General features: G+C 36.5%; 1 protein-coding gene across 2 annotated transcripts; it reads right to left on the bottom strand.

Annotated features, from left to right (window-relative positions):
- Positions 1 to 6364: 6364 nt before the first annotated feature.
- On the bottom strand, positions 6365 to 16026 carry LOC112050786 (zinc finger protein 567). Of its 2 annotated transcripts, none has more exons than XM_052889579.1 (8): positions 15681 to 16026; positions 15154 to 15328; positions 14797 to 14889; positions 14096 to 14239; positions 12522 to 12965; positions 11390 to 11487; positions 11217 to 11278; positions 6365 to 9369 (listed from the first exon to the last, which is right to left on the bottom strand). In XM_052889579.1, exons 1-8 carry the CDS (start codon positions 15770 to 15772, stop codon positions 7691 to 7693), a joined length of 2787 nt encoding a protein of 928 aa, XP_052745539.1. In that variant the 5' UTR covers positions 15773 to 16026; the 3' UTR covers positions 6365 to 7690. The 2 variants fall into 2 exon arrangements, with proteins under 2 accessions (XP_052745539.1, XP_052745540.1); XM_052889580.1 differs by having other exon boundaries at positions 14096 to 14230.
- Between the last annotated feature and the right edge of the window lie 353 nt (positions 16027 to 16379).

The following is a 16379-nucleotide window of genomic DNA, read 5'->3' as shown; positions in this document are numbered from 1 at the left end:
AAGGAAAGAGGACTGTTCATTTTTGACCTGGTGTAAACACAATACTCAGAAAAATCTAATTATACCAAAAATTTGCTTTAATTTAAACAAAAACATGTATATTTGTGAAATATGGTTGTGTCAATTGGACTATTTAAAAATTAGTATTTTCAACTATATTGCTGGCCATAGCCATTGAAGGTTTCCCGTCGACCGAGACCTCATTGTTACTGCGAGCCCAATACATAGCAGGCACATAAGTAGAATAATAATATATATATAAGAATATAATTATAATTATAATAATTGTTGCAGACACACTTTTGGATATTTTATGTTAACTACACCATTATTGTAATTGTACCTACTTGTAGCATATGTACCCAGGGAAGTCACTGGCCCTTAAGACACGGGCTTACCTAGTTTAAGGGCCAGGACGACATTGCAATTTATGTACTGAGTTTTTTCAAATAAACAATTCTTATTCTTACACTATGTTACAAAAAATAGTAATTCTTTTAAGGGCAATTGCATACGTTTTTATAGTAAACTACCACATGAAGCCACTGTATGTCTCTCAAAAGTGTTTATTAAGAGAGCGCAGCGCGTCGGTACGATATGGATAAAATTCGAAGTGCAAGCGAGACGCCGAATTATGACTTTCACGTGAGTGAAACGCACAGAGCGATTGACGCGCGACGCAAATTTTATGACGTGAGCGCCAAAACCATTTTTACCTAATTGCAAGTAAATTAAACAACATAAACAAAAACAAAATGGCCATGTTCAAGATATATACCTAATTTTCTATACAAAACAAAAATTTAAGAAAATAAGTTTGCTTTTCCTGAGATTGAAAGCAAAATGTGAGCAAAACATGTATTTTTCAAAAAAATAAACTATCAAAAAAAGTTTTTCAAATTGTTTATTTTGTATAGTCATAACGAAGCTAACACTTTGAAATATCATTTACCCAAATATCAGGCTCCTAACTTTTCCAGAATCTGAGATCCAGAACCATTTGTAACCAAAAAATTACATATTGCACACTCTTAACTTGACTTGACTTTTCAAAAGCGCTTTTATAATTAAGCCTATTTGAAATAAATGAATTTTGAATTTTATCCTATCGGTCTCGAAACCGAAGACATCACTGCGCTCTGCGAGCAGGCCAGTGGAGAGAGAGCGGAAGTGAAACTGAATCAATACCGATTTTAGCCCGACGGCATTGGAAGTAATTGATGACGCTCTTGCGGGGGACTCTTCGAGGCCTAACCGAGGATGTAGATTTGCTGTCGTTTGATTGGCGTGGCGAAGGAAATAATTTCATAGGTGAGAAAGAAACTTTAGCTGCATTTGCTGGACCAACTTTTGATATGACAGGTACTTTTCAAACTCCATTGGGTATTTTTCAAAAAACCTGGGATACCAGTATTATTGAGCTCATGGTCCGCGATAACAATCGCTATGAAGCGGGACTAGTTCGTGATTCAGCATCAAAATCCGAATCCGATTTCTCGGTGGAAGGACACCTCTTCCGAGGTAATCTGGAGGTTCCTCACGATTTTGATGCTGCAATCACTGGCCGTCAATAATAGAGAGCGAGAATACTGGTATCCCAGCAATAAACAAATGAAAATTGGGGAATTTGAAAAAATCATGACCTTTAATCGCTTTTTGTTGTTAAAGAAATGTTTACATTTCGTATAATCGATAATGATACCTTGCACGAATATTCCTTCAAGCTCCACAAGATAATGCCCGTCATTGATCACTCAAACGAGCAATTCAACTCTTTATATCTATCGGAGCAAAATGTTTCGATCGAAGAGTCGCTCCATCTATAGAAGGGGCGACTTTCTTTCGCACAGTTGATCGCAACAAAAAAGCTAAGGTAGGTGTAAAGAGCTTTGTCTTTTATTTATTTTATAGTATTTTCCAATAAAGATCTTTTAAAATTATTTTTGCTCCGCGGCATTTTTCCTGTAATATAATGTAAATTTGTTACATGGTAAAATAAACACAAAACAATAAGAAATATTTACTGTTCAAAGTACAACTACCCTGATGTACCTTGGCTAGTGTCCAAAGTACAACGTCAGTTGGGTGGTCAAGGTACAGCGGAGGGTTCATTTATAATAGGCTTTGTAAGCACACTTTGAATTGAGGTTAGGTTTTAATTACCACAGCAATAGAGGAATAAATCAAGAACAATTTGCACCATTTACGATATAATAAATAATTTACACCACAAAAACCTGGGCCCAGTTTAACAAACATGATTACACCTAAACTGATTCGTCCACACCCAAAAGCCGCACCAAGGCAAGGCATTCAGAAAGGTAGACAGAAAGGAAAATCAAGGATATTAACTGATACACCGGAAAAAACTGAAATAGAACTTTCGAAATCAGCTAAAAAAGTTAAAAGACCGAAAGAATAAAGACAAGGTGAAAAAAAAGTATTGATTCAGTCCGATTCTGAAGAATCTACAAGTAACTACTCCATTTATGATACTGATGATTCTTGTGAAGATTCAATTACTATTAATAATTATAATTATGAGGTTGGAGACTTTGTTATATTTTTATATGAAGAAGAATGTTTCGTGGGTCAGATAGTCTCTAAACGAAGACGGTGTTTTAATAAAATCAATACAGAAATCGTTGAAAAATTGGAAATGGCATGATAAGGAAGAGTTGAATTTATATCCTTATCAGGATAGTAAGGAAAAAAATTAAAAACCAAAGAGAATAACCACAAAAAGAGAAGTTTATTATGTTCCAGAAATTGCTAAATATTGTGATTTTTGTAAAAAAAAAAATACTTTATTAGTTTTATGCTTATCAAGTTGATAAGCAACGTCTTGCTGTTTAAAGCTGTATAAATTGAGCAATAAATAAATAAATAAATTCTAGTACTTCTTTTATTAGTCCAGTTGTTAAAATATATATCATTATAAATGAACCGAGAAAGCTGAATTTTGGATATAACGAGGGAGGGAGGAGAGAATTTGTTAAATTAAGATTTTCTAGGCTAGGGTCACATCTAAAATTCAACTTCCTCGATTCGTTTGCATTTCTAATCTGATTTTTTCAACATTCGACATAACTAATATTGTACCTATGAAATACACACAATTTGACCACTCTGGAACAAATCAACCGATTAGTTTTTTTCGCCGCACCTGAACCGAAACTGAAACATCGGTTAGACACTAATAAATAGAAACTTTTTTCACTCAGTAACCAAGAAACCGCATTTAGTCAATTTGGGGGTTTCACCTCAGAATGAAAGATAATAAGCTATAAATTGGTATAAACCTTTGTTTTGTCGTTCTAAATGTTGTCTCAAAAGTTACAAATGATACCGTGTCCGCGTCTTAAGTTATTGAAGGTCAAAGGTCATAAAAATTGGTTTTGTAAATGTCTAAGTATATTGAATATTTTTCATTGGTCTTTTTTTGGTATTTTATCATATTTTGTTTTTTTAGATGATAACGTTATTTTGTTAACAGCCAAAACTCCTTGCATTGGGTAAACATTTCACAATTGTGGAAAATGGATGGATCGAAGGGCTCTTCGCAAAGATGGTGAGTCAAAGCAACACTATTTTAGTATGTATTTAGGTATCTACTTTTTATTATATTAAAATATTATTAGTAGCATTAGGTTGTTTTGTGAATTATGGTCTACGTTTTCTTATAGTGTGGATTGTAATACTTTTTGCATTAAAATAAAGTAAGTAGGTACTTTTTTACTTTCAGTGGCATGCAATTTTTGTAGTGACAAAATATTTGCAAGAAACTGTAAGCAAATGCAATTCTGCAGTTGATGTTTTTTTTTTTATTCTTTACAAGTTAGCCCTTGACTATAGTCTCACCTGATGGTAACTGATAATGCAGTCTAAGATGGAAGTGAGCTAACTTGTTAGGAGGAGGATGAAAATCCACATCCCTTTCGGTTTATACACGGCATCGTACCGGAACGCTAAATCGCTTGGTAGGGTGGTAACTAGCCACGGCCGAAGCCTCCCACCAGCCAGACCTGGACAAATTAAGAAAATCTCAATCTGCCCAGCCGGGGATCGAACCCAGGACCCCCGTCTTGTAAATCCACCGCGCATACCACTGCGCCACGAAGGCCGTCAAAATATGTGTAGAATGTAACAAAATTATACTCGGTAAGCAGATTAATATATTTTCTAAGACCCGACAAATTAATATAATAAACTAGCGGACCCAGTCAAGCTTCGCTTTGACTTATGTGCACTTCTTCCCTATCCCTACTATACCCTTACCCTACCCCATACTTAAATTGCAATTGCATAAAATATCCTTGCAGATAATTTCAATTATTGTGAATGTTGTGGCCTGGAAAAAAATAAAATTAATAATTTCCACTAATTTTTTTTTTTTTTTTAATTTAGTGTTGAAAATAAACAAGGCTCGGGAACTATCAAAGCAGACGGCCGCGTGGCGCAGTGGGTAGTGACCCTGCTTCCTGCATCCACGGCCGTGGGTTCGATTCCCACAACTGGAAAATATTTGTGTGATGAGCATGGGTGTTTTCCAGTGTCTGTGTGTATTTATACATTATATAAGTATTTGTATGTAGTATATAATTGTATATTAATATTATAATATCAACTATCTTAGCACCCATAACACAAGCTACTCTGTATGCTTACTTTGGTGCTAGATAGTGATGTGTATTGTTTAAGTATATTTATTTATTTATTATCAAACCTTTTCCCAAAGAGTCAAGCTACTCTGAATTTAATTGACAACAAATCCCAAGATTTATTTGACGACTGTCTGGTAAGTTAATAGTTAAGTACAGGTCATCGAGTAATGTAAAATTAAAAATAATACTTATTACCTATATACTTAAGAGCCGTGATGAGAGGAAGATTTACACCACACTATATTTATTATTTAAATATTTATTTAATACTAGCCGACGCCAGCGACTATGTTTGCTTAAGCTTGAATCATGCTGTATGGTACGCAGAGCTACCACTGGTCGGCTAGCGTACTACCCTATTAGAGCACGTAGTACCTATTCAAGTATTTTTTTGTTCTAAAATAATTTTAAAATTGTTATATATCCTAAGATATTCATTGGTCGAACCACTGTGCATCGCATCTTGTGCCCAGGATTGGTCCCCCATTTTCCAACCTTTTAGTCCCCTGTTACAACAGTAACATAAATCTGCGTCACCGTGACCGGTGTAGAAAAAGCCTGCCTCAGCAAGCTCCACCGGCGTCTGGCGCATGTCCTGCGGCCAGCCTACGAAGCTCCTGAGGCGGGCATGTTTTGTTTGGTACTCCGGATTTTTGGACGGGAGCGCGGCGGGTAGACTGATATCGCGCTCATCGCGCATCACAGGCACGACCTGCCTTTGGCTTTCGTCGCGGTGCATCTGAAAATAAATAAAAACTTAGTAAAACCCGGCATTAACGTACCTACACTAGCCGACGCGAGAGACTAGTGTTTGTGGAAGTTCATGATCCACGAACATTCATAAAAACTGAAAACAACACTGTTTCGGAGTGAAACGTACGTAGAGAGTACTTTGTCGGACCTGGGTGACGTTGTCGAATGGGTTCGTCGGTTTTTCGCGGATGATAGAAAAATAAATAAATTATTATATATTCATGATGAACTTGCCCAAAGTAAGCCTGCTTCTATCCAACAACTTACAAATATTAACGTAAATACGTAATTAAGTAAAAGTATCTCTAAATATGTATTTATCAAATTAAATCCATTATCATTCAACACAACTGGTTAAAACTTTCTTAAAAAAGGTTTGTCTCAAAATGACAATTTAAATACAATTTTACACTTACAAATAATGAATCATTACTTACTATTTATATTTTGGCGTCGTCCAACAGCAAAACAAATTAAAAATTTTATTTTATTATCAGTACAACAAAAATTTTTTTTTTTTTCTTAATTACAACAAAAATAAATGACAGGACAGGACAGACCACAGATCACTATAGACTAGAAACAGACGTCACGTCAGACACAGACTACCATACTCTTTGCATACTACAGAGTACAATAACATTACTACCACAAACGGCATTACTACATTCATTAGTACAATAACAACTTAAACCAAGGAACATAATATTTACATGTATCTAAGATTTACTCAAACGTTTGTAAGGTTTTTTTTAATTTGTCCCCAACAACCATAGAGTAGAATATATTTTTTGCGGAGTGAATCTTCTGTACTGGCACACATGTTTTCTGTGGTAAGGGCACAGATAACCTGTTAAGATTGTGGGCAGGACAGATTAATAGATACTACGTGTGGGCAGCAATTTTGCCCGTTTATTAGTGGGAAATTACAAAAAATAAAACCAAAGACCCAATGAAAATGTTTTATTTCTAACAATAATACATTAATCATCTTAAAACACAGATAACTCTGCTCTTTTTTTTGCTAATTATAGTCTTGACCAATGACATGCTTCGACCATTAATAACAGGACTTGCCTCGCTAATCGTTACCCCTCTGACAAAGATCAAAAATAAATGATCTAACGCGTTTATAAAAACTGTTGCTAAAGAATCGATGTTTCATTGTTGTGATCGTTTTCGTCGTGTAGAGAGCTCCCTAAAAATGCCGGTTTGTGTAGTTGAATAGCATAAAAACGGCCAAAAAGTTGTAGTTTAGTAAAAGATTTTTATAAAATTTGTAATAAAAACATTTCTAAAAAGAATCGATTCTTTTGACGGAACAGCAAAAATCAATCAATTAATCGAATACTCTAAAACTCGTTAAATATTTTCGATGTGTGGGTTTACCTCGTCCCCCTCAAAAAACGACAGACTTTTCTGTTGGTGAATTAGGGTGCGAAACAGGTTCATAACTCCACAGTCTAAATAGTCAAAGGTATTGTCTATGTTTAATTTTATAGACAAGGAAGCGGAACAAAAAAAAATATTTATCTAGTTAATGCGGGCTCCAAAAATTCTGAAAATTATTTTCTCAACAGCAATTTATATCTTCGATATGTAAAATTACTATCGACCTGCTTAAAAATAATTTTTCACTACTCTTGCTCAAAAACACTGTCATATTACCACTCCACAGCGGGGCTAAACTAGCATTTCAGCCTCTAGGGGCTAAAGTAATTTTGTTTTTTTAATTCTTGTCTGTTACGAGTATTAGCCTACTATAAAACGGAGGAGGTTTTATTCAAAAATAGAATCATTATAAGTAAGGCCCTGATTGTTTCGAAAAATAAATAAAAAACTTTAATTGTATAAATTGGAATGAAATGCAGCGTTCTTGTCTGTGGAATGCGTTTATTTTTTTATTTAATTTTATTGAGTTGCGAATAGAGCGAGATTTGAAGACATGGGACATCCTTTACGGTGTAATACCTTTGCCTTTTTCTCATGTGAAAAATTAAAAAGCGAGAATTTAAAAAACAATTGGCGTGAATAATACACACTTGATTTTTTTTAGAAATTCTTTGTAAATTTGTTACCGTAACTTACATATTTCTTGACATATTGGGGCTAACTCTGGGGCACAATTCCTCAAAACCACTGCAGGTACTCCATCCGGGCCACTAGCTTTGCTGTCACTCTTTCTTTGCGATGGTACGAAAGAGAGAGCAATAAGTACACAAAGTTACCTCGTCATCCCCAGGCATCTTAGAACGTAACTAACACACACAGCCTTACACACCTGTTGTTGTTGACTCTGGCAGTGTGTGGGTGTGTACAGTGTCGCTAGCGTGCGTCGTCATGTGCCGCTGGAGAGAACACTTAGTTTTACATTTGTACTCGCATAAGTTGCAAGACAAAGGCTTCACACCAGTGTGAGTTTGCATATGTTTCACTAACTGAATTTTTTGAGCACATTTGTACTCGCATAAGTTACAAGAAAAAGGCTTCTCACCAGTGTGGGTTCGCATATGCCTCACTAGGGCACTATTTACTGTACATTTATACTGACATTGCGTACAAGAATAAGGCTTCTCACCAGTGTGAGTTCGCATATGTAACACTAAATGGTTTTTATGAGCACATTTGTACTCGCATATGTTACAAGAGTAAGGCTTCTCTCCAGTGTGCGTTCGCAAATGATACATTAAATAGTTTTTTTTAACATATTTGCACTCGCATAAGTTACAAGAATAAGGTTTCTCACCAGTGTGAGATCGTATGTGACTCACTAACTGATTTCTTTGAGCACATTTGTACTCGCATAAGTTACAAGAATAAGGCTTCTCACCAGTGTGAGTTCGCAAATGACTCACTAGGGTACTACTTACTGCACATTTATACTCACATACTGTACAAGAATAAGGCTTTTCACCAGTGTGAGTTCGCATATGTGACACTAAATGGTTTTTATGAGCACATTTGTACTCGCATATGTTACAAGAATAAGGTTTCTCACCAGTGTGAGTTCGCAAATGACTCACTAACTGAACATTTTTAGCACATTTGTACTCGCATAAGTTACAAGAATAAAACTTCTCACCAGTGTGAGATCGCATATGTCGCACTAACTGATTTTTCTTAGCACATTTGTACTCGCATAAGTTACAAGAATAAGGCTCCTGACCAGTGTGGGCCCTCATGTGTCTCACTAGGGTACTACTTACTGCACATTTATATTCACATAGCTTACAAGAATAAGGTTTCTCACCAGTGTGAGTTCGCATATGATACACTAAATTGTTTTTAAGAGAACATTTGTAGTCGCATATGGTACAAGAATAAGGCTTCTCACCAGTATGAGTTCGCATATGGTATACTAAGTTGACATTTAGTGAAAATTTGTAGTCGCATAACTCACAAGAATAAGGCTTCTCACCAGTGTGAGTTCGCATATGATTCACTAATTGACTTCTGTAGGTGCATTTGTATTGACAAAGCTCACAAGTGAACATTTTTCTTTCAGTGTGAGACTTCTTATGTTTAAGTAAGAGCCATTTTTGTTTAAACATTCTTCTGCAAACATCACAAGTATAGCATTTCTTCTCATTATGTGTGTGTAAACTATTTACTGCTGAGTTAGTCAATGATATATTAGTGTCATTATTCAAGCAATCAGTTTCACTTTTCAAAGTGTTTGCTGTATTATATATGTTCTGTGTCCCGGTGACGTCACTCGCACTCTGACATTGAGACTTAGTAGAGGCAGTATCGACATTTATGATATCAAGTATTCTCTCATGTTCATTGAATATATCATTTAGTTTCACTGCATGTGTGAGTATGTTGATGTCTGTGTTAGCTTCGTTGCTATCACAAAACTTTCGTTCGCTATCATTTATATTAAGTTCTTTTCCACTTTTCTTCAATGTATCGTCTCCGTTAGGTGCACCTCTCACAGGCAAAGGATTACCTGTAATGAGAAGATTTTATTTCATTATATTTTGAACTCACCTCCTTTTTAACTGTCCCAGACTTCTTCATCCTCTCTATGACGTTCTTCCCCCAAAAGTCCCTCGTCCTTTAAGTGTTAAATGTTTGTTAATGTTTGTGTTTAGTCCATATTGTAGATTTTTATGTAAATATGTAGAATGTAATAAGATCAAATTGTAATATTGTTTATATATTTTGTTTATTAATATATGTTATTTGTGTTGTTTTAGGTTAAGAACTAACAAAATAATATCATTTAATATTAACTATTTAGTAGATTCTCAAAATTAAATTTGTCAGCCTTCACCGAACAATCTCCATCGTGCCTCCTCCATCTACTCGACACTGGCGAGATAAACAGTGCCCAGTTGGCACAAATGAAAGCCATAAAGAAGAATTGAATTGAATTGAAAAAGAAACATTAAATCGAAGACAGAGAAGCATTAAACAAAAAAAATCCTTAAATTGCTTTAAAAATAATTTGTTCTGCTTAGTTGACACTCGGAATAAAGGCCAAGCCTCCATACAAAATTGGGACATGCCCTTTATCCTGATTGACAATTTAACGGTTACACTTCCGATAGATTATAATATACCGAAAAATAACACGTTAAATTGTAATCAGTATTTTCAGTTCACAATATGACGGCAGATTATAATATCACGAGTGAGATTATAATCTGCCGTCTGATAAACTGTTATAGATGAGACAGATAATCTACAGATAAGATACAAATTTTGTGGAAGGGTCTATGTATATACTATACTAATATTATAAAGCTGAAGAGTTTGTTTGTTTGTTTGAACGCGCTAATCTCAGGAACTACTGGTCCGATTTGAATTATTCTTTCAATGTTAGACATCCCATTTATTGACGGTCTCCGTGGCGCGGTATGCGCGGTGGATTTACAAAACGGAGGTCCTGGGTTCGATTGAGATTTTCTTAATTAGTCCAGGTCTGGCTGGTGGGAGGCTTCGGCCGTGGCTAGTTAACCACCCTACCGGCAAAGACGTACCGCCAAGCGATTTAGCGTTCCGGTACGATGCCGTGTAGAAACCGAAAGGGGTGTGGATTTTCATCATCTTCCAACAAGTTAGCCCGCTTCCATCTTAGATTGCATCATCACTTACCATCAGGTGAGATTGCGGTCAAGGGCTAACTTGTAAAAAATAAAAAAAAAGCAATACAATCTAACAATGAGATAATTAATCTACAGATAAGATACAAATTTTGTGGAAGGGTCTATACTATATACTATACAAATATTATAAAGCTGAAAAGTTTCTTTGTTTGATTGAACGCGCTAATCTCAGGAACTACTGGTCCGATTTGAATAATTCTTTCAGTGTTTTTTTTTTTTTTTTTATTCTTTACAAGTTAGCCCTTGACTACAATCTCACCTGATGGTAAGTGATGATATAATCTAAGATGGAAGCGGACCAACTTGTTAGGAGGAGGATGAAAATCCACACCCCTTTCGGTTTCTACACGGCATCGTACCGGAACGCTAAATCGCGTGGCGGTATGTCTTTGCCGGTAGGGTGGTAACTAGCCACGGCCGAAGCCTTCCACCAGCAGGCCTGAACAAATTAAGAAAATCTCAATCTGCCCAGCCGGGAATCGAACCCTAGACCTCCGTTTTGTAAATCCACCGCGCCTACCACTGCGCCACGGAGGCCGTCAACTGTATGATAGCCCATTTATCGAGGAAGGCTATAGCCTATATATTATCCCCGTATTCCTACGGGAACGAGAACCACGCGGGTGAAACCGCGCAGGGTCAGCTAGTGATAAATAATTTAAATTGATATTATCTGGTCACTTACTGGAAGGTTGAGCCAAGTCTGTGGGAGGGTGAGAGTCATCGTCCAAGCTCTGAACTGCATGCCTGTAAAGTATACTCGTGTGAGAATGTATGCAGAGTACTGGGGAGTGGAGCGTACACAGCGGGGCAGAGAGGAGGCAAGGCTGGTATGAACCACTGCTACAGTATACTGACTTGTGCTCACTGAGGGGCGCCGAGTGCCAGCCAGAGCTCGCAGCTGCAGCAGGCTCACACACTTGTGACGTCACACATTCGGTGCCAGCAGCACTGTTCTGTGTGGAATAAAGACGAGACATGAGTCTCCATAACAACAACATATTACATGAATATTGAACATATATAAACATATAGCGGACGCCCGCAACTTCGTCACACGTCGAAAAACAAAAATAAGTTTTTCACAAATTGCGAGGGTACCATGAATTTTTCCAGCATAACATACACACTTATACACAAACTTTTTCCTTTATAATATTACAAGCGGACGCCCGCGACTTCGTTCACGTGGAATTTAGTTTTTCACAAATCTCTCGGGAGCCATAGATTTTTCCGGGATAAAAAATAGCCTATGTGTTAATCCAAAATAAAATCCATTTACATTCCAAATTTTAGCCAAATCGCTTCAGTAGTAGCGGCGTTAAAGAGTAACAAACATACAAACATCCATACAAACTTTCGCGTTTAACTAGCGGACGCCCGCGACTTCGTCCGCGTGGAATGCAGTTTTTCACTAATCCCAAGGGAACTGTGGATTTTTCCGGGATCAAAAGTAGCCCATTTGTTAATCCAGGGTAAAATCTATTTCTATTCCAAATTTCAGCTAAATCGCTTCAGTAGCCGCAGCCATTTTGACGGCCTCCGTGGCGCAGTGGTATGCGCAGTAGACTTACAAGACGGAGGTCCTGGGTTCGATCCCCGGCTGGGCTGGTTGAGGCTTTCTTAATTTGTCCAGGTCTTTCGAAAGCCTCCCACCAGCCAGTGTTAGTTACCACCCTACCGACAAAGATGTACCGCCAAGCGGTTTAGCGTTCCGGTACGATGTCGTGTAGAAACCGAAAGGGGTGTGGATTTTCATCTTCCTCCTAACAAGTTAGCCCGCTTCCATCTTAGACTGCATCATCTTCACTTACCATCAGGTGAGATTGTAGTCAAGGGCTAACGTGTAGAGAAAAAAAAAAAAGCGTAAAAGAGGAACAAACATACTTACACACTTACACAAACTTTCGCCTTTATAATATTAGTGTGAAGTGTGATATTAGGTTGATAGTGTGATTAGGAAGTAGGTTTGTGATAACGAATATCTCACCTGAATATGCACATTCATATGAGCATAGTAATCTTCTTCATGGAGAAAATCCTCAGCACAAACTGTACATCCATAAGAAATGTTTTCCCACTTCAACAAATCCTGTCCTGCATGTTCTGCAACTGTGCTTGAAGCAGTCAGTTTCCTGTCGACAGTCTCCAGGAGAGGGTCATCAGCTGGCTCCGACACTGGTCCGTGAGATACTTCAACTTCATCATATTCCTTTTTCACTACCATGTTTGTGTCAACCGACATAGAGTCAAAACTGTGTTCAGTTTTCACAACTATTTCACCATGTACAGTGTCTTCTGATTTTGTCTGTTTGTCTTCTTGCTCTTCTACAATGTGTAAGTCACAATAGTCTGCTCCGAGTGTTGTAATCACTAATTTGCTTTTTACAAATTTTTTGTCTCGGTTAATTATTTGTATATGTTGGTTTGTTATCTGAAATAGGTGTCACGTTATATGCATATTTTGTACTCAGATATACCATGGAAGAACTCTGAGAATTAAAAAATAGTGGCAGAAAGACAATAATTTTTATATTTATACTGATATTATAAAGAAACAAAGTTTGTAGGGGATAATCTATGGATCTACTGAGTCGATTTTGAAAATTATTTTACAACAATTTGCTTGTAAAGTATCGCTTATTTCACCGATTTCATTATCGTAATGTATCTCATTACGCACATGTGCCGTAATGTAATATAAAACCTGTCATTTGTCTAAAAAAAAACTGTACTTTTTAACCAACTTCCAAAAAGGAGGAGATTCTACGTTCGGCTGTATGTATTTTTTTTTTAAATCTAGGCAGAGTTTTTGTGTCAGAAAAGTGCTCAACATTTTATGAAAAAAATTAACTTTGTGAGACATGTTAAAAAGCCATTTAATTCTTTAATTTTAATCATTTTGACAATAAATGTCAACTTTTTGTCTGTATTTACAAACATATTAATTTACTTTATTAATAATACTGGCTGTTCTTGGTGCATTTGTCTTAAACGCTGGTGTGTTTTGTTATCTGTGTTAGAAAATTAATAAAGAAGGCATTTGTATTAACGGATATGCTGCATTAGATGTTAAAACAATCTGGTTATAACTGTAGTGTTGTCAATATACGTAGGTACCATGACGTATAATGATGAGTAATTCTTTGTTCTTAACACTAAACGAAAACATACTACATACTAAACTAAACTAGAATAAATAAATATATTTAAATTTGTATTAACACTAAACTAAAACATACTAAACTAAACTAGAATAAATAAATAGATTTAAATATATATATTGACTTAATTCATAAGTGAAGTTAAGTCAATATATAAAAGATTTGTATAGATAAAAGATTGATGATTGACTATTCTTCTTGTTGTTTGTTCCGTTGGAAAGGTATAAAAACGTGGCTTAATGGATGAGGTGGGTTTAGTTTATGTGATTGTATTCGAATAGTTGTGTTATTAAAGTGGTGTGTTTGTGAACCTCGAGTTTCGTTTCTCGCCACCCCTAACATCTGTGCAACACAAATGGATAACAAGACTAAACATGCACAATATGCATCAAGCACTCACAACTTCATGTTTCTCAACTAAGTCCTTCATCAGTGAGCGGGTTCTCAAGCTGTCGTTTCTAAATCTGGTGACGTTTATCAGTCTGTGAGCACATCGTACACAAAGTGTTTGTTGCAGGTTCCCTCGATCACACAACTGAAACAACTGCATTGGTCAAACATTTATCTGAAGAATCTGAGAGTATAATTGACAGTATAATTGAGAGGCTAGTTGACACTTTTTTTTAAATGGTCATTATCGTTCTACTAGATAGATTTTTTTATAATATTTGTTTGATACATGATTACATAAAAAATTATAGTTTTTGGCTAGTATTGTCAAAAACATATTTTTGACAACACTAGCCAAAAACTATAATTTTCAAAATGCATGATGGTCTATATTTCTGTTTCTTCTGTTTCATGATGTCACTATAACAAATCCTATACAAACGGAGCGAATTGAAATTGACAAAAATATTACTTAATAATTATTATACATTAAATAAATCCAGTAACATTGTGACATTACAAATAGATGACAGTGTTTTTGAAGTTTGAAAAATTTTAAAAAATACATGATTGTTGAATTATGTTTTATAAGAAATTCTTAACTTTTAATACCTTTTATTACCCTTTTTTTACCCTATTATATCGCCAGACAGTCAAGAAATAAGTTTATTCTATCTCACATATAGGGTAAATCATAAGTGAACAACTTACAGGAAGACCAATAAACTGTTGGTATGCCTCATCCAACTTGTATTTACTCATTGGCAACTGCTTGCTGTCACTGTCCAGGCACATTGTGCAGACCTGCAAATATACTACTAGTTGGTTATACAGCATATAGAAAAATTAGGTACTATTAATTATTATTATATATAGGTTCTAGAGGCAGGGGGTGTAATACTTTCTCTGTAAAACTCTCAAGTTGCTATTAGGTTTGCACAGAACAACACAGAATGTGAACCCAAGACCTTATGATTCAAAGCCACATAGTCTAACAAAAGACAAATTTGATTTGCTTCCTTGATATACTCTCTAACAATACATGAGATGACGTTGTGCAAACATTACCAGCACTGTTGAAGGAATGGCGCCAGGAGCAATCTGCCTCGAGCCACTTTCAGTCTCACTGAAGTCATCACTAAGAAAATGCTGCGAGCAGACCACAGCAGAGTCTGGCAGGTGAGTGTCTTGTTTGCCGAGGGCTCTGAGCCAAGCTGCACGTAGACATGCTTCACTAGGGAAACTGGAAATAACCATTTACTTAAACAAACTGCTTAAATTGCTGCAGACAACAAGTTTCTACTCTAACATTGCTTCTCTCAACAACAAGTCAGTGTTTGCACCTGACGGTCGGCGAGTGACAATGCAGTGCAAGATGAAAGCGTGCCAATGTGTAAGGGGTGAATGACTGACTGGTGATACAGCTTCGCCGGTAGGGCGCTAACTAGCCGCCACCAGACCGGACCTGAGCCGGGACGTGAACCCTGTGAGGCTATACCGTCGTCCGCGGTTGACACGACAACTCTGCAGTTCGAGTGTAGCTATGTGACGAGTGCGAAGAGACGCACGCTACGAGGCCGCTCAAATACACTCACCCGTGAAAAGTAATCCCCTCGTCCTTGCGTCTGCCCTCTGCTGTGCGCACATTGGCTGCAGTGCTCCTGCAGAAAGGCACACAACACCCCATGTTCAATATTTATGTTCTGTCACTTCTGCTCCCTCTTCTCCCTCTTCGCTACCACCCGACTCAGTCACATCAAAGATAACGCGCTACGGCATAAACGTATGTTTCCACTATCTTAGTTATTTTTTGGAAATAGAAGCAATATCAATACCACAAATCAAATATGAATATCTACTTATATATATTCCACATAATTAAAAAACACAACAGATAATTTTAAAAATACAGTCAACGTCAATTGTCAAATATCAAAAACGTCAATCAAATCAAAATCCAAAATGACAAAATCAAATGGTACTTGTACGTGCACAGATTATAGATACATATTTGGTACCGCTACCGTGTCAATGTATTTTATATATTGGTAGTGATCACATATGAATAGTTACCTACTGATGTGGGGAATTTGCAGGGTGTAAGGATGTTTTTTCCCCCGAATTCGTTTTGATTTTCGGGGTTGTTTGAGAAATAGGCACTGGCAACGCTGGTTATTCATTTGATTTGACGCAGTACGTACGTACTTTTTAGCCGTTTGTGGTACATACGTAGTATTTATAACAGATTAATAGCTATTACGTATATTTATTAATCTGTGATTTAACGGTTGTTT

Source organism: Bicyclus anynana, chromosome 26, assembly GCF_947172395.1.
Source record: "Bicyclus anynana chromosome 26, ilBicAnyn1.1, whole genome shotgun sequence".
In the NCBI taxonomy this organism is placed as follows: Eukaryota; Metazoa; Arthropoda; class Insecta; order Lepidoptera; family Nymphalidae; genus Bicyclus; species Bicyclus anynana.
The sequence above is the reverse complement of the archived record's forward strand: the minus strand, read 5'-3'. Positions and strand labels throughout refer to the sequence as shown.